This window comes from Periophthalmus magnuspinnatus, chromosome 10 (genome assembly GCF_009829125.3).
Source record: "Periophthalmus magnuspinnatus isolate fPerMag1 chromosome 10, fPerMag1.2.pri, whole genome shotgun sequence".
NCBI classification, from domain to species: domain Eukaryota; kingdom Metazoa; phylum Chordata; class Actinopteri; order Gobiiformes; family Gobiidae; genus Periophthalmus; species Periophthalmus magnuspinnatus.
Window position 1 is genome coordinate 30,213,861 of NC_047135.1, and position 20,065 is coordinate 30,233,925.

The following is a 20,065-nucleotide window of genomic DNA, read 5'->3' on the forward strand; positions in this document are numbered from 1 at the left end:
AGACTAGAGGCCATTCAAAAGTTGTCAGTAGTAGTAGCTCAATAATTCAAATTTAATTAGCACAAATGCAGGCTCACATTAATCATTTAATTTGACATTTCCACCCTCCTGTACCACAAAGCTTACTCCTGAATCCAAAGAGGCATACTGATTAATAAAATTACCCAGAAACACAATAACATACACATACATTTATTCGTAATAAATGAAAACACTGTACAACAAATGTCTGAAGTAGATTCTTCTCATTGGAACGGTGTTGTGATCTCCTAAAATTACATTATTTGAAAGTTGTTTCTTTGCATCCTCTCAAAACTCCATCATATGATAATGATCTGGATTAGAGCTCTCATGTCGGTCTGATGCATCACTCCAGACCATTCCTGACCTTGTACTCGTGTACGTCTGTGCTGTGTTGCTTAAAAAGCTGCAAGAAAACAAACAATAGGAGTTTAAAAGTTACACTAATCTCTTTCAACTACAGGTATCCAAATATAGAAAAGCGAGCAGTGTGTGGTATAACTAATATGTAATTACCAGTCCCCATAGAAATACTGTTGAACCTAAGGCAAGGCCCACTCTGATCCAGTTTGGGTTATTCAAGTCAGGCTTGGAACTTGTGAACATGGTCCTCGTTCCAACTATGCAAAAATATAACAAAACACATTTAGCTTCTATGAAACAGTGAAATGTATATCAGGGAAAAGATGATCGTTAGATGAGTTTGCATACTGTGTGCATACAGAAACAGGCATCGACATGGATATGTAAAGTTAAAACCACTACCACATTAAAAGTAAAAGATGAATGCTAACAGAGAGGCTAAGCTAAGGTCAGGCTTAAAAACGATCATTATCTTACATTAAATATATTACAGGAAACATTAAGCACCAACGTGTATCTGTGTGGAGCAGCCTCACCTCTGCTGTTAAGGACAGCTCGTGATAATAACCGGGTAAATGTCATTTTACCCCTTTTTCCTCCGCTCTCAGGCTCAACACCACAACAACACACAGCCCGACACAGAAGCGTCCTCCTCTTTAACGGTCAGCGCTCTATCGCCCCCTTGCGGACTACACTTGTGACCACTGGCTGAAGTTGTAACAAATAAACTACAAACGTTATCATTTCGCCTTTGACAGTTCACACTTAGAAATTCCGATGTGTTTTACGGCCATTTATTCCAGTTAAATCCCAGACTTGCGATCCCCGGTGGTGTTTGTGTGTGGCCCCGCAGGCTCAGAGGCTCAGAACATCCATGAGCCTGACCCGGAGGAGAAGCGAGCGGAGCAGCAGCCATTTTGCTCGGAAGGGGGCCTCAGCTTCAACACGTGAGAGAGGAGTTTTCAAACAGTTCAGCATCTCTGCCTCTCAGGAGATTATTCATGTGGTAACCAACAGAGCCATAGGAAGTCAACAATGCCCGCAATTATCCTACCGCCGAAGGAGAATGCCCTCTTTAAGAGAATATTGGTAGGCAACACATTGTTCATGACGTTAGCCTCTAAGCTAATGCTAGTTTGTAGCAACATCTGTAGCAGAGAGACTGGGAGTTAGTTATTTATTAACTCACAGCGAATAGGGTAAAGAGGAGAATTGCACCCGTATCAAATATAACTTTAACACTTTAATTCTAGTGCTTATTCAACAGTCATAATGTTTAGTATACACAAACAGTTTGGCGTGCACATAGTGGGGGTGTCAGTTGCACAGAGCTTGACACATGACAGCTATCACACGCTGAGCTCTTGAGGTGACAGAAATGAGCACTGATAAAACTACTGAGTGTCCTGCTCCATTCACTCGCACTTGATTGCATATATATATTGTTCTAATATGGATGTTGGATACTTCATTAAAGGAAGTTGGCTGTCCCCCAAAACCTACAACAACGTGACAAGTTTCCGGAAAGCAAAATTAATAAACCATTTGTGTTGTTCTTCAATGGCTGCAATGTTATAAACCTACGTATCCGTTACTGAATCAAAAATATTAAATTAGGTACGCTATTGATTATTATTGGCTAAATGATTATAAATTGTTGATCACTTAAGTTGAAATATATGCTTTGTATACTGTTAAAACTGATTTGAACGTACACAGTGAATAATGCGTTCTTACATTGGGTTATTACTTGTGTTTTAAGCATACTTGGGGAAAAATAACTCTTTGCCTTTTGCTTCAGAGGTGTTATGAGCACAAGCAGTACAGGAACGGACTGAAATTCTGCAAGCAGATTCTGGGTAACCCAAAATTTGCAGAACATGGAGGTAAGAAACTTTAATCACATTGAGCACAGTTAAAATAAGACACACAGTATACTATAGATTGTACATTTTAATTGGCTCCTGAAGTTTTACAGAATTCCTCTCTGGACTTGTCATTGCTTGCTAGGCCTGCAGTAACAATTTTCATTATTCAGCCAGTCAGCAAAATAGATTTGATCTATTGAATAAGTTGATGGTACAATTGTTAGTTTAGTTGAAGTCACAACAAAGTGGATTCTTCTGTGTGATGTGTATCTCACTTGTGTGTTTCAGAAACGTTGGCAATGAAAGGTTTAACTCTAAACTGTTTAGGAAAGAAAGAGGAGGCTTATGATTTGGTGCGACGAGGTCTACGTAATGATCTCAAAAGCCATGTCTGTATCCTTTTTCCACTGTCTTAGAATTGTGCATACTCACTCAATTTTAGTTGTATCCAGTTTTTCCTTTGCATTTTATTTTCTTTAACTCAGTTGCCTTTTAGGCTGGCATGTTTACGGTTTACTGCAGCGCTCAGATAAAAAGTATGATGAGGCCATCAAATGTTACAGAAATGCACTGAAGTGGGACAAAGACAATTTACAAATCCTCAGAGACTTGTCCCTGCTGCAGATCCAGATGCGAGACTTGGAGGGGTATAGGGTGAGCAGAGCAAAATGAGATGGACTGACTGGTCCTGACTGATTTGAAAGTTATGGCTTTTGCTTTTCCTCCACAGGAGACTCGATATCAGCTGCTTCAGCTGCGTCCAGCCCAAAGAGCCTCATGGATTGGTTATGCTGTCGCCTATCATCTGCTTGAGGACTTTGAAATGGCTGCTAAAATAGTGGAAGAGTTCCGGAAAACGCAACAAGTAATTGGCAAATTGGAAATCTCAAATTGTTATAATAAATGCAACAGTTGGATTTAAGAGTTTAAAAAATATTTTTATTCATTCAGACATCTCCCGACAAAGTGGACTATGAGTACAGTGAACTGCTGCTTTATCAGAACCAAGTTCTAAGGGAGGCTGGTTTGCACAAAGAAGCCCTCGATCACCTCAACAATTATGAGAAACAGATTTGTGACAAACTGGCTGTGGAGGAGACCAGAGGTGAGTGTTGATGTCATTTGATTATGTTTGTGATTTAATCTTGTTTCATGTACATATTTGTATTTCAAATGGCTTTTATTAATGGCATGTCCATTTCTGTGTGTGTAGGAGAGCTGCTGTTGAAGCTAGACAGGCCCGAGGAGGCTTTAGAGGTGTACAGCAGGCTCCAGGAGAGAAACCCAGAGAATTGGGCCTACTATCAAGGAATAGAAAAGTCATTAAATCCAGGTGAGCAAGATCGATTCATAATCACAAAAATATTATACTATAAATTACCAAATTCTGTTGGTTTGTGACCCACAGGTAGTGTAGAAGAGCGTTTTAAAATTTATGAAGAGGCTTGGGTGAAGTTTCCTAAAGGCTTGGTCCCTCGAAGACTTCCTCTTAGTTTCCTCAGTGGTAAATAATGTATACATTTTTGTTTCTAGAGTCATTGAGTTTTGTTACATTTTCCTTATGTTTTATTTAAATCCAGGTGAGACGTTCTGTGAATGTTTAGACAGTTACCTAAGGATGAACTTCAGTAAAGGCTGTCCACCTGTCTTCACTACCCTCAAATCCCTTTACACTGCTAAAGACAAGGTTAAACATTGCCATTGTTCATATATCAGTGTTAAACTGTTATGTCATCATAAATTCATGTTTCTTTGGTGATGCAGGTTTCAATTATTGAAGAACTGGTAGTTGGGTATGAGACTTCTTTAAAAAGCTGTCGAATGTTTAGTGAAAATGGTAAGTTTTGTTTGATGAATGAGCAAAACATTATAGTCTTATAAATGTATACATTTTGTACATTGGCCCAAAACTCTTTGTGTGACAGATGACGGTAAGGAGGAACCCCCAACCACTCTTTTGTGGGTACAATATTTTCTGGCACAGCACTTTGACTTTGTTGGGCAGTCCAGTGTTGCATTAGAATACATCAATGCTGCCATAGACAGCACACCCACTCTTATTGAGCTATTTGCCATCAAAGCCAAGATTTACAAGGTACACCAACTTTTTAAATAGATTTTTCTTTCACAAATAAAATGTGTCATTATCTTGTTTTTTAACTTCAGCATGCAGGCAATATCAAGGAAGCAGCACGGTGGATGGATGAGGCACAGGCCCTGGACACAGCTGACCGCTTCATCAACTCAAAGTGTGCCAAGTACATGCTGAAGGCCAACCTGGTCAAAGAAGCAGAGGAGATGTGCTCAAAGTTCACAAGGGTAAAGCAACTTAGACCAAGTAATGTTGTAACCAAGTCATACAAGTGCTAATACTAAATGTTACATTGTTATAGGAGGGAACATCTGCGATCGAGAACCTGAATGAGATGCAATGTATGTGGTTCCAGAGTGAATGTGCCTTAGCTTATAAGGCCATGAACAAATATGGAGAAGCGTTAAAAAAGTGCCATGAGATTGAAAGGGTAAGTTTGGGTTGACCTTACCATGATGCTTTTAATGCCTATTATAAGTGGAGCCACAAATGGACATTGAGTAGTTTAGGTGGACCAAAATGGACTGTTGATTATGAAGTAATATGTTTCTTACATTTGTAAGCAAATTTTGAAACTGCTTTCAAAGTAGTAACATGACATTTCACTCTTCTCAGCATTTTGTAGAAATTACAGACGACCAGTTTGACTTCCACACATACTGTATGCGGAAGATGACCTTACGCTCCTATGTGGACCTGTTAAAGCTCGAAGATGTCCTGCGGCAGCACCCCTTTTATTACAAAGCTGCGCGCACAGCTATTCAAATCTACCTGGACCTGCATGATAAACCTCTGACTGATGACAGCAAGGAGAGCCAGGCTGATACTGGTATGTGATCTTAAGAACATCTGTGTGTCACAAACGTTAAGGTCAGCAATGAGTTATGTGAAGAAGTGAAATGTAATATATTAAATTACCTCCCTCATTGTCCCTTTTATTATGTCATAGAAAATTTGACAGACAAAGAGCTCAAGAAGCTACGCAATAAACAACGCAGAGCTCAGAAAAAAGCCCAGTTGGAGGAGGAGAAGAAGAACGCAGAGAAGGAGAAACAACTCAAGAACCAGAAGAAGAAGAAAGAGGATGATGATGAGGAGATTGGAGGACCCAAGGAAGAGCTAATTCCAGACAAACTGGCTAAGGTGTGCTGGACTTGACTTCCTTTCTGCTCTTGTGTAAATCCAACCAGGTGTCTAACTTGTAGAACCTTTTTCCATCAGCCTGAGAGCCCTCTGGAGGAGGCTGTCAAGTTCCTGATGCCTCTGAAGAACCTAGCCCGGAACCAGATTGAAACGCACTTGCTAGCCTTCGAAATCTACTTCAGAAAAGGTCTGACATGTATAGTATGATATGCTGTAGTTTATTCTGTAGTTTAAAAGGTTTGGGTATGACCAGAACTTTAGAAATTTTGAGAATGTCAAGGTACCTTCTTGGGGAAAATACTATAACAAAACAATCTTTTAGACACATTTTCCTTATATTGTCCTAATGCTACCATTGTCTCCTCTAACCTTTAGAAAAGTACCTGTTAATGCTACAGTCCATAAAGAGAGCTGTAGCTATAGAACCCTCTAACCCATGGCTGCACCAGTGTTTAGTCCGCTTCTTTAAAGGAGGTAAGTCCAATAAAAGTCCAATAAAACTACATAAAAATGTAGTTGTCACACGATTTTCAGCTGAATTGAATAATGAAAATTATGTTGTATTTGTTCTCAGTTAATGACAATGGTGACTTGGCCGAGGCGGTGAGGACAGTACTCAGGCAAGAGATTGCCAGACTTTTTGGAGAAAGCAATCCACAGAGTTTCAACAAGAATTACCTGAGCCAAAACTCCAACTCCATCCCACATAGACTGGCTGGTACATACAAATGCATAATGGTACTGGGGGCTCTGAAGTTAGTATGATGTAACCATTTCCCTTTCCCCTTCTCAGCTGCTAAAATGATGGTGTACCTGGAGCCCTCCACAGATAAGATGGTCTGTGAGATAGCCACTGCCCTGGACGAGTCACTGACTGGAAGAAGCATTCAGGTCTGTGTATAATGTGACTATATAAGAACACTGTTGGTCTGAAATGTCTCATTTTCCTTCTTCATAAAATATTTTAAATGTCGCACTAAATAATCTAGTCATTTTTTCACAAAAACATGGAAGGTATTTTATGTCAATTGATGCAAGCAGGTGTAATTTGTTGGTGTCCTACAGATATGTACTGAGGTTATGGAGGCTCTACGAAATGGGCAGCTGGGAGAGAACCAGCAGAAAGCAGCTGAGGCTTACCGTGCCGCCTGCCATAAGATATACCCATACTGCCTGGCCTTCATGCCTCCTGGTTACCAGGACAACAACACAAAAATCAGTGCCAATGGCGACCTGTCGGCAAGTGAGCATGAGGAGATGACCAACGAGATGTGAGCACTGAACAAGGGGGAACGGCTCCTGGAAAGCACCCTGACAATGCACTGATCCAGACGGGACAATCGCCACCGGGAGAGGCACAAGGGCAGGCCTCTTTTACCTATTCAAACAACACATTCGACTCTGTCACTGCTGTTCTTTAAGTAATTTATGTACAACAAACTGACAAGTGGGTCGCGAAACCAAACAGTACCCTGAAGATGCTCGTGGCAATGTATTGTTCAGAATGTGAGCTGCTGTTTGCCAAAAAACAAACCACTCAAAAAGCAAGATACATGATTTTATATAGAACTTGTAGTACACCCCAATTGCGCCACCAGAGGGCTCTGCTGCACCCTGAGTGAACTGTGACAGGAGAAGTGACAAGCACATGGGACAAGGCTGAGCTCCTTCACTTTGGTGGGCTGAAGATGCAATAATTTTAACATATACACACCAGTCTTTCTGCTGCTTGGGTTTTCTTTTAAAAACTTTATTAACCTGCGAGGAATTCTGAATAAAACTGGGTTGACAACATCCCTTTTGTAATATGTTCATTTAAACATTTCACATTTAACATTTGACATAGAAATTACCATTGATACTTCAGAGTTTAGAATGCTGTGATTTGGAATATCTTGAGTTGTGCGTATTTAAAAATGTGTGGTCTTCAGAGAGATAAGTGGTGATGAATGCTGGGAAATCTCTTTTTAGGACCACCTCAAGGAACATGTCTGCTGAGGTCTGAAGCTGCTGTTTAGCTCTGAAACATAAGAATAAAAGACTTTAATAATGATGATGTAGATGTATGCATGCACATGTGTATTTGTCTTATTATTACCCAGCTGAACTGCAGTGAGTACTGAGCTCAGTTGTGACTGTGGTAACAAGGGCAGCCACCATTTGCCTGTTCACGACTTGGCTGTTATCCTCCAGTCGAGTTTGATGGCGAATCCACTGCCACACCTTTGTTATATTTGCACAGTTTTTGTATGTCTTTATAGAAAATTGAGCAGTTGTGCGTTTAGAAAGCAACAAATAAACATACTTGTGATCTTGATATCTCTGCTGTGGCTGAGTCTTCCACTTGGCCTCGGTAGAAGAAATGGCCTTTACCTGTGAAACAGCAGGTTGGAGTGAAAAGTGAACTAAATGTAAAGAAAATATATTCAGGCATATTAAGTACCAGAGAGCCAAGCATTTATGAACAGGACACCAACTGCAATATTGTATCTCAACCCAGTTAAAGTGACTCCTCCCTAAATACAAAAAAAACAACATGTAATTTGTTTTATTTTAAATGTTAAAAGGCTTAACAGCAGAAGGTGATGCTTGCAATGCTCACCGATGGCATGGTCAGTAGGTCGGTTGGAGTCACCACAACATCCTTTCGAAGTTGGTGAAGTTGGTTTTCACTTTCAGTGTGTGTTTCAAAGAGCTGCAATAATAATGAAAAGGGGCTATTTAAATTCAATATAAATAACCACTAAACATTATATTTTTATGTTGTATTTAAAATGACCTTAATTTCATTCATATGCTCTTGAATTATATGGAACAATTTTGTCATAATCCAATGTGATAGTAATACATACTGGATCATTATTTGGGGAAAAATATGTTTTTTTTTTAAACAATATTAGCAACTTAGTACGGACCTTTTGCATAGGTTTTATCAAGTTTAGGTCATACACCATAAAACCATCCACACCAGCTTTGATTTCCAGTAATTTAAGTCTGAAAAATAAGAACAATGACGATGTTCATTCCACGGATAAATGTTATCGCAATACCGTGATGTGTACCTGGTGACAGTAGCCAACACTGTGTGGTAAGCCTGGCTGTTTGTGTCACGGGGCAGCAGCAGGGCAGCCATCCCACCTGTGGCCAGTGCACCGCGCCTATGACACGTCTGAACCAGCAAGTCCATGTAGCTTCGCAGAAAACGCTTCTCCATATTCACATATTTACTCCGGTCAGGCAACAGAAATGCCTTACGGTGACCTACAAAAAAATAGAATGATATTTACACGTGTTGACTTGTGAAATCTCAAAATCTGGAGTTAGGGTAAACTGGATTATTAATGATAATCCTGTGTGAATAATAAGTGTGGTGTTGTGTACTTCCTATAAAGGTGCACTATGTAACTTTTCTGTTTGAGGAGGGGATGCTATTGCTTTGCCTGGAATCTTCTACAGCATAAATTAAATATATCTATCTCCATAAAAAGGCATCAGGCTAAGTTACTGGTCAAATTAGCAGTACAGCGAGCCTGCTCTCACTATGACTGCATGTTTTTCAAGCATTATGTTGGTAATTAAAAGAATGAATGCCTGAATGAACTGAATGAATGCCTTATAGATACGTTTAATCCCATACTGTGGAGCGTTCTAGGTAAAGCAATACAGTCTTTCTCAAACCCTCTACCAGAAAAGTGACAGTACATCATTAACATTCATATTATATTTATATGTGTATAAAGTATGGTAACACATTTGTCGTCCTACCAAACTTATTGACAAAAGAGGCAGAATAGTCCCAGATTCCACAGTTGAGGCCAGCCGAATGCTCTCTCAGCTCATACAGGATCTCCTCCATTTCAAAAGCAGCCAGTACATTCTCAATAAGAACTGTGGCTTTGATGGTGCCAACTGGAAGTCCTAACTGCACGGAAAACCAACAACATTAAATTCCTCAATTTCAGAAGTATTTTCACAGACTTTTTTTTCAGTCCAAATATACTGACCTTATCCTGAGTCCAAACAAATATCTTATTCCATAGTCTGGCTTCCATGAAACTCTCTACCTATAAAAGACTATAAATTAACTATTCATTTACAACACAGTGGTTCGACTGTGATATCTGTGTATATGTATTTTACTTTGGATAAATAGAAAAATGGGCCACTTCTGTTTTCAAAAAGGGTCTTTCCACAGTGAAACATAAGCAGTCCAAAGTCAAAGAGAGGCCCTGGAACTTGCTTTCCCTCCACCTGAAAAATGCATTTTTTTTTTGCCAGATGCTTAAGAGAAGTAAAAATATACATAGAAATTTAAATGCAAGATAGATAAGTTTATTGCCATGACATGGAACATTCAGGGCAAATCTATAACATCTCTATGGAGCTATCAAGTGGCAGATCTATCAGAATAGTTGCATATTTAAAGTACATTTTTCTTTAGAATTGAGAATTTAGAAAAGATTCTACCATCATATTATGTTCCACCATGTTCCAGGCTCGTGGGCGGAGCATTAGGATTGGGGCCTTTGATATATGAGGAACATCTAAAAAGAAATCAGATTATTATTACAATTTCTAGCATCAATGTGAATATGATGGGAGTGAAACTCACTGGGGAACTGGCTGTGCACTGCCTTCCACACATTGTGAATGCCCTTAATCTGATTGTGGAAAGTTGGGCAGTTTCCATCATCAAAATCAACCTGTAATAATAATAAAAATAAATGAAAAAAATCACGATTGGATCACGATTTAGGACTGCTATAATTATTTTGATTCTCTGGTTGGATTAACAAATATTGAAAAGTCATAACTTATTTTTATCCTTCATATTATATTCAAATATCATACCTGTATGCCTTGTGCTGGTGACTGCAGAGCTTTAATAAAAAGCTGGCTGTCACATGGGGCTAAATCTCCAATGTCCACGTGTCTTTTCTGGAGCCGTGCAGGGACGGGGAGTACAGTCCAGTCCGGGTCACTCCTAATGTGGGCCGTGTCCTGTCTGAAACCTGGCAGTTCTCCTGTCTGGTCTAAGTGGGCTTTTGTAGACATGCGTAAACAGAGGACCTGACGGGGCAAATAGAGCAGTACAAGAGCAGCTCAAGTTCCAATCTTTTTTATTGTTTTTTAATAGATTTTTTTCAAATGTTGCTTAGTACCTCATCAACTTCCTCCTCAAATGTGGAGATTAACTGATGGAGGAAATGTAAGCAGTCAGAGGTGAAAAGTGCCTCAAATTCTGTTTTCAAATCTGATGGAGGGGGGCTCAAGTCGAAGACAAAATTACCCTGCAAGAGACAATTTCACCAGTAATGGTGGTGGAGGAAGAAATGTTGATTTAACTGGGTTATTTGATAATAATAATAATAATAACACTCTAGTAGCCTAGATGCATAAGTAGGCTGCTCAGTGCAAACAAGGTCATGCCCAGAACAGTTTTGGTACAGTCACATGAATCTATTCAAATTTTTCAACGACATAAAGTAACTTCAAGCACTAGGCCTACAGTGATTAAAAATAGACCATCATCCTTTGCAAAAAACAAAATAAAAAAATAAAAAAACAAAACAGCAACTAGATCATATTTGCTGGAGCTTTGCCATTTTATAATCTACACATTACATTATACAACACATTTGTTATAGACACAAAAACATATTATGATTCATTAATGCCCAGTTTTGGGCTCCAGTACTCACAGACATGGTGTTTTCAACCTCACAGCACTGTTGGACTTTGGTAATGGACAAGCAGCTTGGAAACAATATCAAAGTGTTTGCTCATAGAGCAGAGAGATTTGAAGAATAAAAAATATAAAAGATAATTTCAATACAATAATCAAATATTTAACCGTCGTTATTAAATTGTTTTAAAGTACATTTTAAATGTATTACAAAAGAAAGAGAAAAAGATTTTTAGACTTTTACTGTGAAAGGACTGAGAATCTTTCTGATTTCACTTCCTCTTCCGCCCTCTCCTGTCTGACAGCGGTAATGCTGGATGTGTAACTAGTGCATTTTTATAAAGACAAAAAAAAAATATGGACGACAAAGCGCAGATACAAGAAGCTATCAAAAGCCAGGGTGAAGTAGTCCGGAAGCTGAAGGCGGAGAAGGCGAGCAAAGATCAGGTCAGTGGCTCTAAAAATCCGTGGGTACCTTTAAACATGTGCTACTGCAAATTTAGTAGTAGCAAGCTAGCACTGCACCATTCATTCTGTCTGATCAGAATCAGATTATCTTAACGAAACATCTAGGCCCTTGCCATAAATACGATGTGGCAAAAAACATCATTGTCATTCTGACTACTGGAGACTGACGCAACGTCACCAGCCTGACGGTCATCTGTACGTGTTAGGATGGTGCTACCTCACTTTCAATAACATTTTTGGCCTCTTAATAAACGATAGGGAAGTTGTAACTGATCTATATCATTTCTAAATGATAGAACTTTACCAGAGTATGCAGAATAGATATTATTAGGAGTAGCCTAATAGACATGTATTGGCCTACAGTTTGAAATTCTTTATGTGAAGTTATTGGACAATTAGAATTGACTGGAATGAATATATTGTCCAACAGTGTTACCATGCTGTATACCTAATGGATGTGACCATCCAAGTATATTTTCTATGTAGCCAGTATAATGATTGAGGATTAGTGTTTTGTGTTCTTCTGGGAGGCCTGCTCTGATTGACTTGGTACATTTCATGTTCTATCCTCCACGCTGTGCTGATGGCGCATCATGCCTCGACCTTCCCTAGTGCTAGGGTTGCTTACCACTTTTCTCCTGTTCTTCCTGCCTGACCCGGATGACCAACGGCGACCTGGGCCACCTCCATCCCTTGCAATTGTGTGGGATCTGAACTGTCCTGGAAACTGCCGCATACTGCCACTTCCTGATTCAATACCTGTGGTCCTCGGCTGATTGATACAAATGGATGGTAAATATCGACTTGAATGACTGTTTGAAATCGTCTCTCAACATGCTGGCCGTGTTTGGTGTCCGTACGTCTTCTGCTTTATTGGGTTCATGGACTGTGTCACGGGTTCGATTCCTGCATTCTCTCTCTGGGATGACGGTTGCTCAGGTTTGTTCACACAGCCTTTATTGCATGTGTTAGAGCAGAACAGACATGTTTACACTTTTACCCTATGTTGCAGATTGATGAAGAAGTGGCAAAACTCTTGGAGCTGAAAGCCAAGTTAGGAGGAGATGATGGCAAACATCAGTTTGTACTCAAGACACCAAAGGTAACTTCAACCAGTCCTTCATCAATAAATGACAATGGATTTAAATCTTTTGGCCTTATTGGGTGTTTTGGTTTGTAGTTCAAACCAGTTTGATGGGGTTCACAATATGCATGAATTACTTTCTACTATGAAAGTGCTTATCATCCACAGAGAACATTCTATAAGATGTTTAATATATTGTACAAACTGTAATTACCAGCAAGTTTCTTCTTCCAGGGAACACGGGATTACAATCCCAAACAGATGGCCATCAGAGAGAAGGTCTTTAGCACCATCATCCACTGCTTCAAGCGCCATGGAGCTGAGACCATTGATACTCCTGTTTTTGAACTGAAGGTAATTTAGTAGTGTAGTGGATTTATATATGACAAATGCGGTGGAAATGTTATTTATCTTATGTACAGGAAACACTGACGGGGAAATATGGAGAAGACTCAAAGCTAATCTATGACTTGAAAGACCAGGGAGGAGAGCTGCTGTCCCTCAGATATGACCTCACTGTATCCTTCCTGTTGAAAACATGTACATGTTGCTATTGCTAAAATCCATGTGTCTGATTTGTAATAATATTACATTCTATTTCATTACTCACATATTGGAACCAAGCAGGCCACATTGTTTCCTTAACCTTTATTTTCTCAGGTCCCCTTTGCTCGTTATTTGGCCATGAACAAAATAACTAATATTAAGCGTTATCACATTGCAAAAGTCTATCGTCGGGATAACCCAGCCATGACCCGTGGGCGCTACAGAGAGTTTTACCAGTGTGTAAGTGTCATCTTAAAATCCTCTTCTTTCCCAAAGTGGGATTTATTTGGGATGACCTATCACTTTGTTATGTCCTCACAGGATTTTGACATAGCAGGACAGTATGATGCTATGATCCCAGATGCTGAATGCCTGAAAATTGTCTATGAAATCCTTAGAGAACTGGACCTTGGAGACTTTCGCATTAAGGTAATGTATGCTAATTTGTCTTTTACATATGGTTCTGTTTGCTTTAGCTTAGTATTTAATTGTATTATTTGTATTTTAGGTGAATGACAGACGAATCCTCGATGGAATGTTTGCAGTCTGTGGTGTTCCAGATGATAAGTTCCGCACCATCTGTTCCACTGTGGACAAACTGGACAAGGTGTGTGGAAGTACTGTAGGGACTGAAGTAAAAAAAGTAAAGTAAAGAAGTAAAGCTATTTTAGTAAATTCCAAGACTATCATGGAAATGTTATTGTGGAAGACCACTCCTCTCTCATATCAAATAGCCTTTTTCATTCAGGACAAACTATAACTGCACTCTCTTCTGAGTAACAGACCTTAGTGAGGTTATTAAATATTTGTGCTTTCCAACATGTTTTTGATACACATACTGTAAGGCACCTTATTTGCTATGATATGGTACAGAGCATACGTCTCTTGATTGGTTGGTATAGTAATTCCACAACTGTGTCCTTGTGCAGATGCCTTGGGAGGATGTAAAGAAGGAAATGGTGAATGAAAAGGGCTTGTCAGAGGCGGCAGCTGACCAGATTGGGACTTACGTCAGTATGCAGGGTAAGGCATGCTAGCTTGTTTGTCTTTTATGCAGTGGTTGGTCTGCAAATATATTTGTCTTGTAGGGGGGATGGACCTTGCTGAGCGACTTCTCCAGGATCCCAAAATGTCCCAAAGTAAACAGGCCTGCGCTGGTCTGACTGACATAAAGCTGCTCTTCAGTTACCTGCAGATCTTCCAGATAACAGACAAAGTAAGAAACTCTGATGCTCAGTTTTATAGTACATGCATATCTTTTATTTATTTTATTTTACAAGGACCTTGTGCCGATATTTATCTTGCCAAAGCCAAGAAATCATGATATCTCCAATTGCCTTTATTAATTATGGCTCTCTGTTTTAAAAACTCTCCTATATAAACAATGACATGCATTGCAACCCACTTTTGGGTCATAAACCATGACTCACTGTCTCTAGTTTTATAGATGAATATTTTACTTTTTTCAACAATACATTTTTCCATTGCTTCATATGCAAGCCAAAATGTGATGCTTTGTTACAGGTGGTGTTTGACCTTAGTCTAGCCCGTGGCTTGGACTATTACACAGGCGTCATCTATGAGGCTCTGCTGACTCAGGCGGGTGTAGCCCCAGTGGTTGAGGCTCAGAACGGTGCTCCAGGTTCCACAGAGGAGAGTGTGAGTGTCGGCAGTGTGGCAGGAGGGGGACGCTATGACGGGCTGGTGGGTATGTTCGACCCCAAGGGAAGGAAAGTGCCTTGTGTGGGCGTCAGCATCGGTATAGAGAGGATCTTCTCCATCATGGAACAGAAAGCCGAGGTGAGCCTGAAGGAGTGTGCTCTGGTCTTGTGTTTTGGCATATCATAATCAGTAGTGAAATACTATTACAATGTTTTAGGCCTGCGCAGAGAAGGTTCGTACTACAGAAGTGCAGGTCATGGTGGCCTCTGCACAGAAAAACCTGCTGGAGGAAAGACTCAAACTTGTCACTGAGCTCTGGAATGCGGGTATTAAGGTATTCTAAATATACATTAATTTACTGCAGTGTTATCTTTCAATTTTGTTCTGAAACAGTAAAGTAATCCGTAATTACTCCACTCAATTGAACAAAAATAAAAAAATATATGTCACCATGTTTATTTACACAACATGTATCTCACTTTCAATGTTAAAGTTTGTTAAAGTCTGTTGTGGTAAACTTTTTTTTAATACAGGCAGAGGTCATGTACAAGAAGAACCCCAAGCTGCTCAGTCAGTTACAGCACTGTGAGGAGTCTGGGATCCCCCTAGTGGCCATACTGGGAGAACAAGAGCTAAAGGATGGAGTGGTTAAACTCCGAGTTGTTGCCAATAGAGAAGAGGTGCATTCACAACTAGTACTGTTCTGACACCTCATATTTGTAAAGCTTTAGTTTTAATCTATGAATTAATTTGTCTGCAGGTGGACATCTCCAGAGGAGACCTAGTTGAAGAAATCAAAAGAAGGACCTCTTAAGACTGATCTGGACCAGCTCTGAGCTGAATTTCAGAGACATTCTGCAAATAATTCTTGTTACTCTAAAGAGCATGTCTGATACACACAGCATTTGAAACACCAATGTCATTTGAATTTTGGGAGACACACTAAACAAAAGTAGCCAAATAAATATAAACAATATGGGCTCAGTTTATCAGGTAAAAAAAAAATCTGTTTTGGTCCTTTTTAATATTTAATTATTCTGGACAAACAAGTTAAGCCTCAAGTCAAACTCATGAATGGTAAGTTTAAGTACTTTCTGCTTGTACCATATCTTTTTGTTCATGTGTCCAAAAAAAAAAATTAAATACAGTCCTTAATGTCCTTAAAGGTATACTTATGTATATTCACATTCTTTGCAATATCTTAAACCAGATAAACAAGATGCTTAACACAAGAGCTGCATTCCTGGGCAGAACAGTGTGATCGCCAGTCACTGCTCATGCCAGGTTGTTCAGAGGCACTGTTCAGTTGATGGGTCAAAAGTAGAAGACCTTTGTGGAAAATAAGATCTACAAATTACAGGGAAAAGCTACTAAGGTGAATACTATTTAATTTTTATGATTTAAAGTCATTTAATATGGGAATGTATTTGGACGGCAGTTAAGTGCAGTTGCACACTTGCACAGCAATATGAATTCTCACAGTATGGAAGAGATTATATGAATGACTGAATAAATCACTAAACCCGTTGTTAGATTTGAAATATAACTTAAAAAGGGCAAATAGAGGTTGAACTGAAATGTTGAAATGTGTTTATTTTTTATTTATTCTTTAACTAGTTTAAGCCACTTAACACCATTGGCATGAACTTTTCTTATACATTTAAAATGGAAAAAGCGTATTTTTTTCCTGAAAAAAACTAAACACAAAACATACGAAAACCAACAATACTCTTGATATTTAAATAAATAAAAAACACTGCATCACTACAAACATTAATTAAGCATGTAATTAAAAGAAACACACCCAAGAACACAATGAAAATCATGCAAAGGGCAAGTATATAAACCCAACCAACAAACAATTACACACAGTAAAAGCATGCATAAGACAAACCAGACAAATTCCAACCTTTAAATACTCATAAAAACATGCAAACAACAACTTAAGAACAACTGTTTTAAACAATCATAAATGTAAAGCCTTGATCTGGTGCTGTGTGGTCAGCTCATGAGTAGGCGGTTCTCTAAGGGTAGTGGGGCAGACGATCTAACAGAGGAGGGGGTAGAGAGTAGAAACCGGGAGGAGGTGGGATCTGGAGCTGGGCAGTAGGACCTCCTACTGTCCGGCAGAACCCTGGAGGGATGCACGGAGTGTGGAGAAATGGAGAGGGCGGGGAGGGCTGAGACAGGTGCTTAGGCCGGACCAGCAGACGAGGGGGCTTTGTGGGAGAGGGTAAGAAGGCCTTCTGAGAGGGCATGGGCTCTTCTGGGCTTGGCTTTCCTGATGATTGCCACTTGACTGAAACCGACAATGAAAAGTGCTTCTTGAAGGCTGGAAAAGGAGAAAAGGGATGGAGTTAAGCCACAGCGGATGTAATTCATGTTGTCCTGGGATGACCCTGTATCTGTGTAAAAGTATAAAGACCACTGTATTTTTGCAGCATTTTGCAACTGCATGCAGCCTTGATTACTAGAGTAAGTTACTTATACTCGCTTGAGTAATCTCTTCTCAAAGTGAACATCTGTTTTTGGTGAATCTATGCCATCTGAAAATGTCATGCATTGATCAAGCACTAATTAGATTTGTGGTAAGTTTATTGGTTATGTTTAACAACATTAAAGTTTTTGAGGCTTTGACAACTGTCCTTCTGAGAAAGGATGGTACATTCACTTAAAGTGGACAGAACTCACCTTCAACCAGCATTTTCTTGGCCATGGAGGCAGCATAATGTGATGTGAAGACGACAATGGCAGACACACCTTCTATACCAAGTCCAGCTTTCAGAGAGACCCTCTCCACGCCCTCTACCAGTCCCCGGAGCACCTTACAAGACACACCAAGCAGAGGGTAATCATTAGTCAAGATGCCAGCCTTAGTCTGCGCAGAATACAGCAGTACCTGCAGAAGCTGCTCTTGCTGTGTGACCGGGGGCAGACCTCCCATGGACAGTTGCCTCTTCTCTGTGCTGCGTCTGACGGAGAGGCACCAGCCTGGCTCTATCAAGTAACCGTTTAGAGTACGGATGGCCTCAGTGGCTACAGCTGCAGAGCCATACTTGGCATAGGCAAAGCCACGGTTCTGTCCACTGAAGTTCATCATGAGGCGAAACTCCCACAGCGGGCCCACTGAGCTGAACAAGGGAATAAGCAGGTCCTCGTACGTGTCCCGAGGAATCTGACTGATAAATACCTCACAGCGAGCTCCAGGCACGGGGCCGTCCCAGCCTGAAAGTACAGGAGAGGAAGAAAGCACATAATCTGTTATTTTGTTGGTGAATATATACTAAAATATGTTGGTGAAATATTTAGTAAATTTACTGAAAAACTTCAGTATGCTATTCATTTTCTATCATTTCAATCACTGATAATCTTCAAATCTGAACAAAAAATTAAATCGCATAAACACAATGTTACTCACGTTCAGGTGGCCCTCCATACCTCCTCTGGCCATTCACTTGTGTCAGTCTAACTTTGGTGTTCTTCACCCAAGTCTCCAGGGCCTGGACTCGCACAGGGTTCAGCACCTACAGAGAGCAACCAATAAGAAACTCCACAAAAATACTTTTGACTTGCTCATGATAATATCAATTAAAAAAGACACATTTAAAACAACTTTAACCTAATGCAGGTCATCATTTTTCACCTTAAGCCCATCAATGGTAAAATGGGTCCTTACACATTAAGCAAGTTGCTGCTTAAATATGTAACCTACATTTGCAAGTAAAGAGTCAAGAGTCAGGTTTGTGGAGATACAAGCCTCTATAAACTTTGAAAATGAAAAACAAAAATATATATACTTATTTTTGGCTGTCCTGTGGTGACTTTAAGGTAAGAGTCAATGCCCAGTGCCTCATCTAACCTTGCCCTTCTCCACACAGGGAGGCTCCAGTGAGTTTTTACGAAAACCAAGAAGTTATGCGTTAAAACTTTATTGGCCTAATGAGTGAGGCTTCAGATCAAAAGGTCAGAATTTATAAAATAATCAGAAAAGAACACTAAGCTATTGTGTAGTTGGGAGGTGGTTTTAGAAAAAACAATGTCCATGCAAACTAATAACCTACTCATGCATAAATTGTTCTCGTTCGGCCTAAAATAAAAATAAATGAAAAAAAATCATCTGGGACAAATAATTTCAAATTTGCAGTAAAATCCACCCAATACATTTTACACGGTCTGCTATTCCACAAAAAGTTGTAGAAGAGTATGTTTGTAAACGCACTACAAAAATAACAAGCCCGCAGTCTAATGGGCGCCATCGCTGCTGCTGCACTGAGGATCCGCTCCAGCGCTACATTTTGACCACCAGAGTTTCTGTAGGACACTTCACAGGTAAAGTGTCTGCACAGACACACTTACTTGTGAAATGTTATTTTACCTGGCTCCGTTCGTAATCCATGTTATCCTGGTTTGTGTTCGCGGGGCAGTGACGCCACAATGAGGCCGGGCTCACACCTGAGTCTACTGCCCCCCAGTCTGCACCCCAGTCTGCACCCGAGTCTGCACCCGAGTCTGCACGCGCACAAGCCGCACAAGCCACACCCGCACACGCCACACCCGCAGGAAAGCGAGCTGGGGCCTTGTAGGCCAAGGAAGTGCGAATGTGAACAAACTGGAGCCACTGATGGTTTAGGGCATTATTTAAGTGTCTTTATCTCTGTAGGCCTACTGTGCTCAGAGATTACTAACTAATTCAGAGAATTACAGTTGACTATTTAAAACATGAGGCCTAAAGAAGGGCAGATCTGGAGCCACTGGCTATAGAAATGAAAGAAGCATGCTTCACCAGTAGATGCCATTTCATTTCTAAATTAGCTTTTAAAAACAAAAAACGTTTTCCAGGATAATCAGACCATGCTTGTTAAACCCAGACTGAATTCTCCTGAAGGTTGGATTTACATGTGTCTTTGTATCCTGTTGCAATCTGGAAAAGCCTAGTCAAAAAATCTCACACATAGGCTCTGCCTTTAAGTCATATCTTACAACACACGTTTTAATAAAATTCTCAGAGGTAACTGTGGAGCCTGTGGACAGTATACACACATAATACATTGCTTACATTCCTACAAAGCTGCAATCGTTCTGCTTCTCATGCAGCAGTGGCCATTTCTTACCTGTTGCCTCCTTTCATACAG

At 40.0% G+C, this 20,065-nt stretch overlaps 6 protein-coding genes across 7 annotated transcripts in view; 3 read left to right on the plus strand and 3 right to left on the minus strand.

Annotated features, from left to right (window-relative positions):
* arl9 (ADP-ribosylation factor-like 9) overlaps positions 1 to 20,065 on the plus strand; it is a 151,567-nt gene that overhangs the window by 2,097 nt on the left and 129,405 nt on the right. The gene's annotated exons all lie outside the window — the stretch shown is intronic.
* On the minus strand, positions 183 to 1,028 carry ndufc1 (NADH:ubiquinone oxidoreductase subunit C1). The gene is made up of 3 exons (XM_033973503.2): positions 921 to 1,028; positions 538 to 641; positions 183 to 427 (listed from the first exon to the last, which is right to left on the minus strand). The coding sequence occupies exons 1-3, from the start codon at positions 964 to 966 to the stop codon at positions 368 to 370; spliced, it is 210 nt and encodes a 69-aa protein (XP_033829394.1). The 5' UTR covers positions 967 to 1,028; the 3' UTR covers positions 183 to 367.
* Positions 1,069 to 7,281, plus strand: LOC117377138 (N-alpha-acetyltransferase 15, NatA auxiliary subunit-like). Its single transcript, XM_033973487.2, has 20 exons — positions 1,069 to 1,473; positions 2,186 to 2,270; positions 2,541 to 2,645; positions 2,749 to 2,906; positions 2,983 to 3,117; positions 3,204 to 3,357; positions 3,466 to 3,585; positions 3,661 to 3,756; positions 3,833 to 3,939; positions 4,017 to 4,089; positions 4,178 to 4,347; positions 4,419 to 4,571; positions 4,646 to 4,774; positions 4,960 to 5,173; positions 5,294 to 5,487; positions 5,566 to 5,674; positions 5,863 to 5,961; positions 6,062 to 6,205; positions 6,281 to 6,378; positions 6,553 to 7,281. The coding sequence occupies exons 1-20, from the start codon at positions 1,420 to 1,422 to the stop codon at positions 6,760 to 6,762; spliced, it is 2,607 nt and encodes an 868-aa protein (XP_033829378.1). The 5' UTR covers positions 1,069 to 1,419; the 3' UTR covers positions 6,763 to 7,281.
* ugl (ureidoglycolate lyase) lies at positions 7,236 to 11,250 on the minus strand. Its single transcript, XM_033973489.2, has 15 exons — positions 11,190 to 11,250; positions 10,650 to 10,778; positions 10,339 to 10,557; positions 10,100 to 10,190; positions 9,955 to 10,031; positions 9,628 to 9,738; positions 9,492 to 9,551; positions 9,253 to 9,409; positions 8,550 to 8,748; positions 8,403 to 8,481; positions 8,090 to 8,182; positions 7,931 to 8,003; positions 7,793 to 7,860; positions 7,586 to 7,710; positions 7,236 to 7,507 (listed from the first exon to the last, which is right to left on the minus strand). The coding sequence occupies exons 1-15, from the start codon at positions 11,193 to 11,195 to the stop codon at positions 7,351 to 7,353; spliced, it is 1,644 nt and encodes a 547-aa protein (XP_033829380.1). The 5' UTR covers positions 11,196 to 11,250; the 3' UTR covers positions 7,236 to 7,350.
* On the plus strand, positions 11,457 to 16,515 carry hars (histidyl-tRNA synthetase). Of its 2 annotated transcripts, none has more exons than XM_033974130.2 (13): positions 11,457 to 11,620; positions 12,654 to 12,743; positions 12,960 to 13,079; positions 13,148 to 13,243; positions 13,386 to 13,511; positions 13,593 to 13,700; positions 13,780 to 13,878; positions 14,201 to 14,294; positions 14,360 to 14,487; positions 14,796 to 15,071; positions 15,151 to 15,267; positions 15,467 to 15,613; positions 15,694 to 16,515. In XM_033974130.2, exons 1-13 carry the CDS (start codon positions 11,531 to 11,533, stop codon positions 15,745 to 15,747), a joined length of 1,545 nt encoding a protein of 514 aa, XP_033830021.1. In that variant the 5' UTR covers positions 11,457 to 11,530; the 3' UTR covers positions 15,748 to 16,515. The 2 variants fall into 2 exon arrangements, with proteins under 2 accessions (XP_033830021.1, XP_033830020.1); XM_033974129.2 differs by lacking the exon at positions 11,457 to 11,620 and adding an exon at positions 12,459 to 12,580 and having other exon boundaries at positions 15,694 to 15,880.
* dnd1 (DND microRNA-mediated repression inhibitor 1) lies at positions 16,508 to 19,468 on the minus strand. Its single transcript, XM_033974221.2, has 5 exons — positions 19,309 to 19,468; positions 18,352 to 18,457; positions 17,833 to 18,158; positions 17,625 to 17,757; positions 16,508 to 17,265 (listed from the first exon to the last, which is right to left on the minus strand). The coding sequence occupies exons 1-5, from the start codon at positions 19,327 to 19,329 to the stop codon at positions 16,958 to 16,960; spliced, it is 894 nt and encodes a 297-aa protein (XP_033830112.1). The 5' UTR covers positions 19,330 to 19,468; the 3' UTR covers positions 16,508 to 16,957.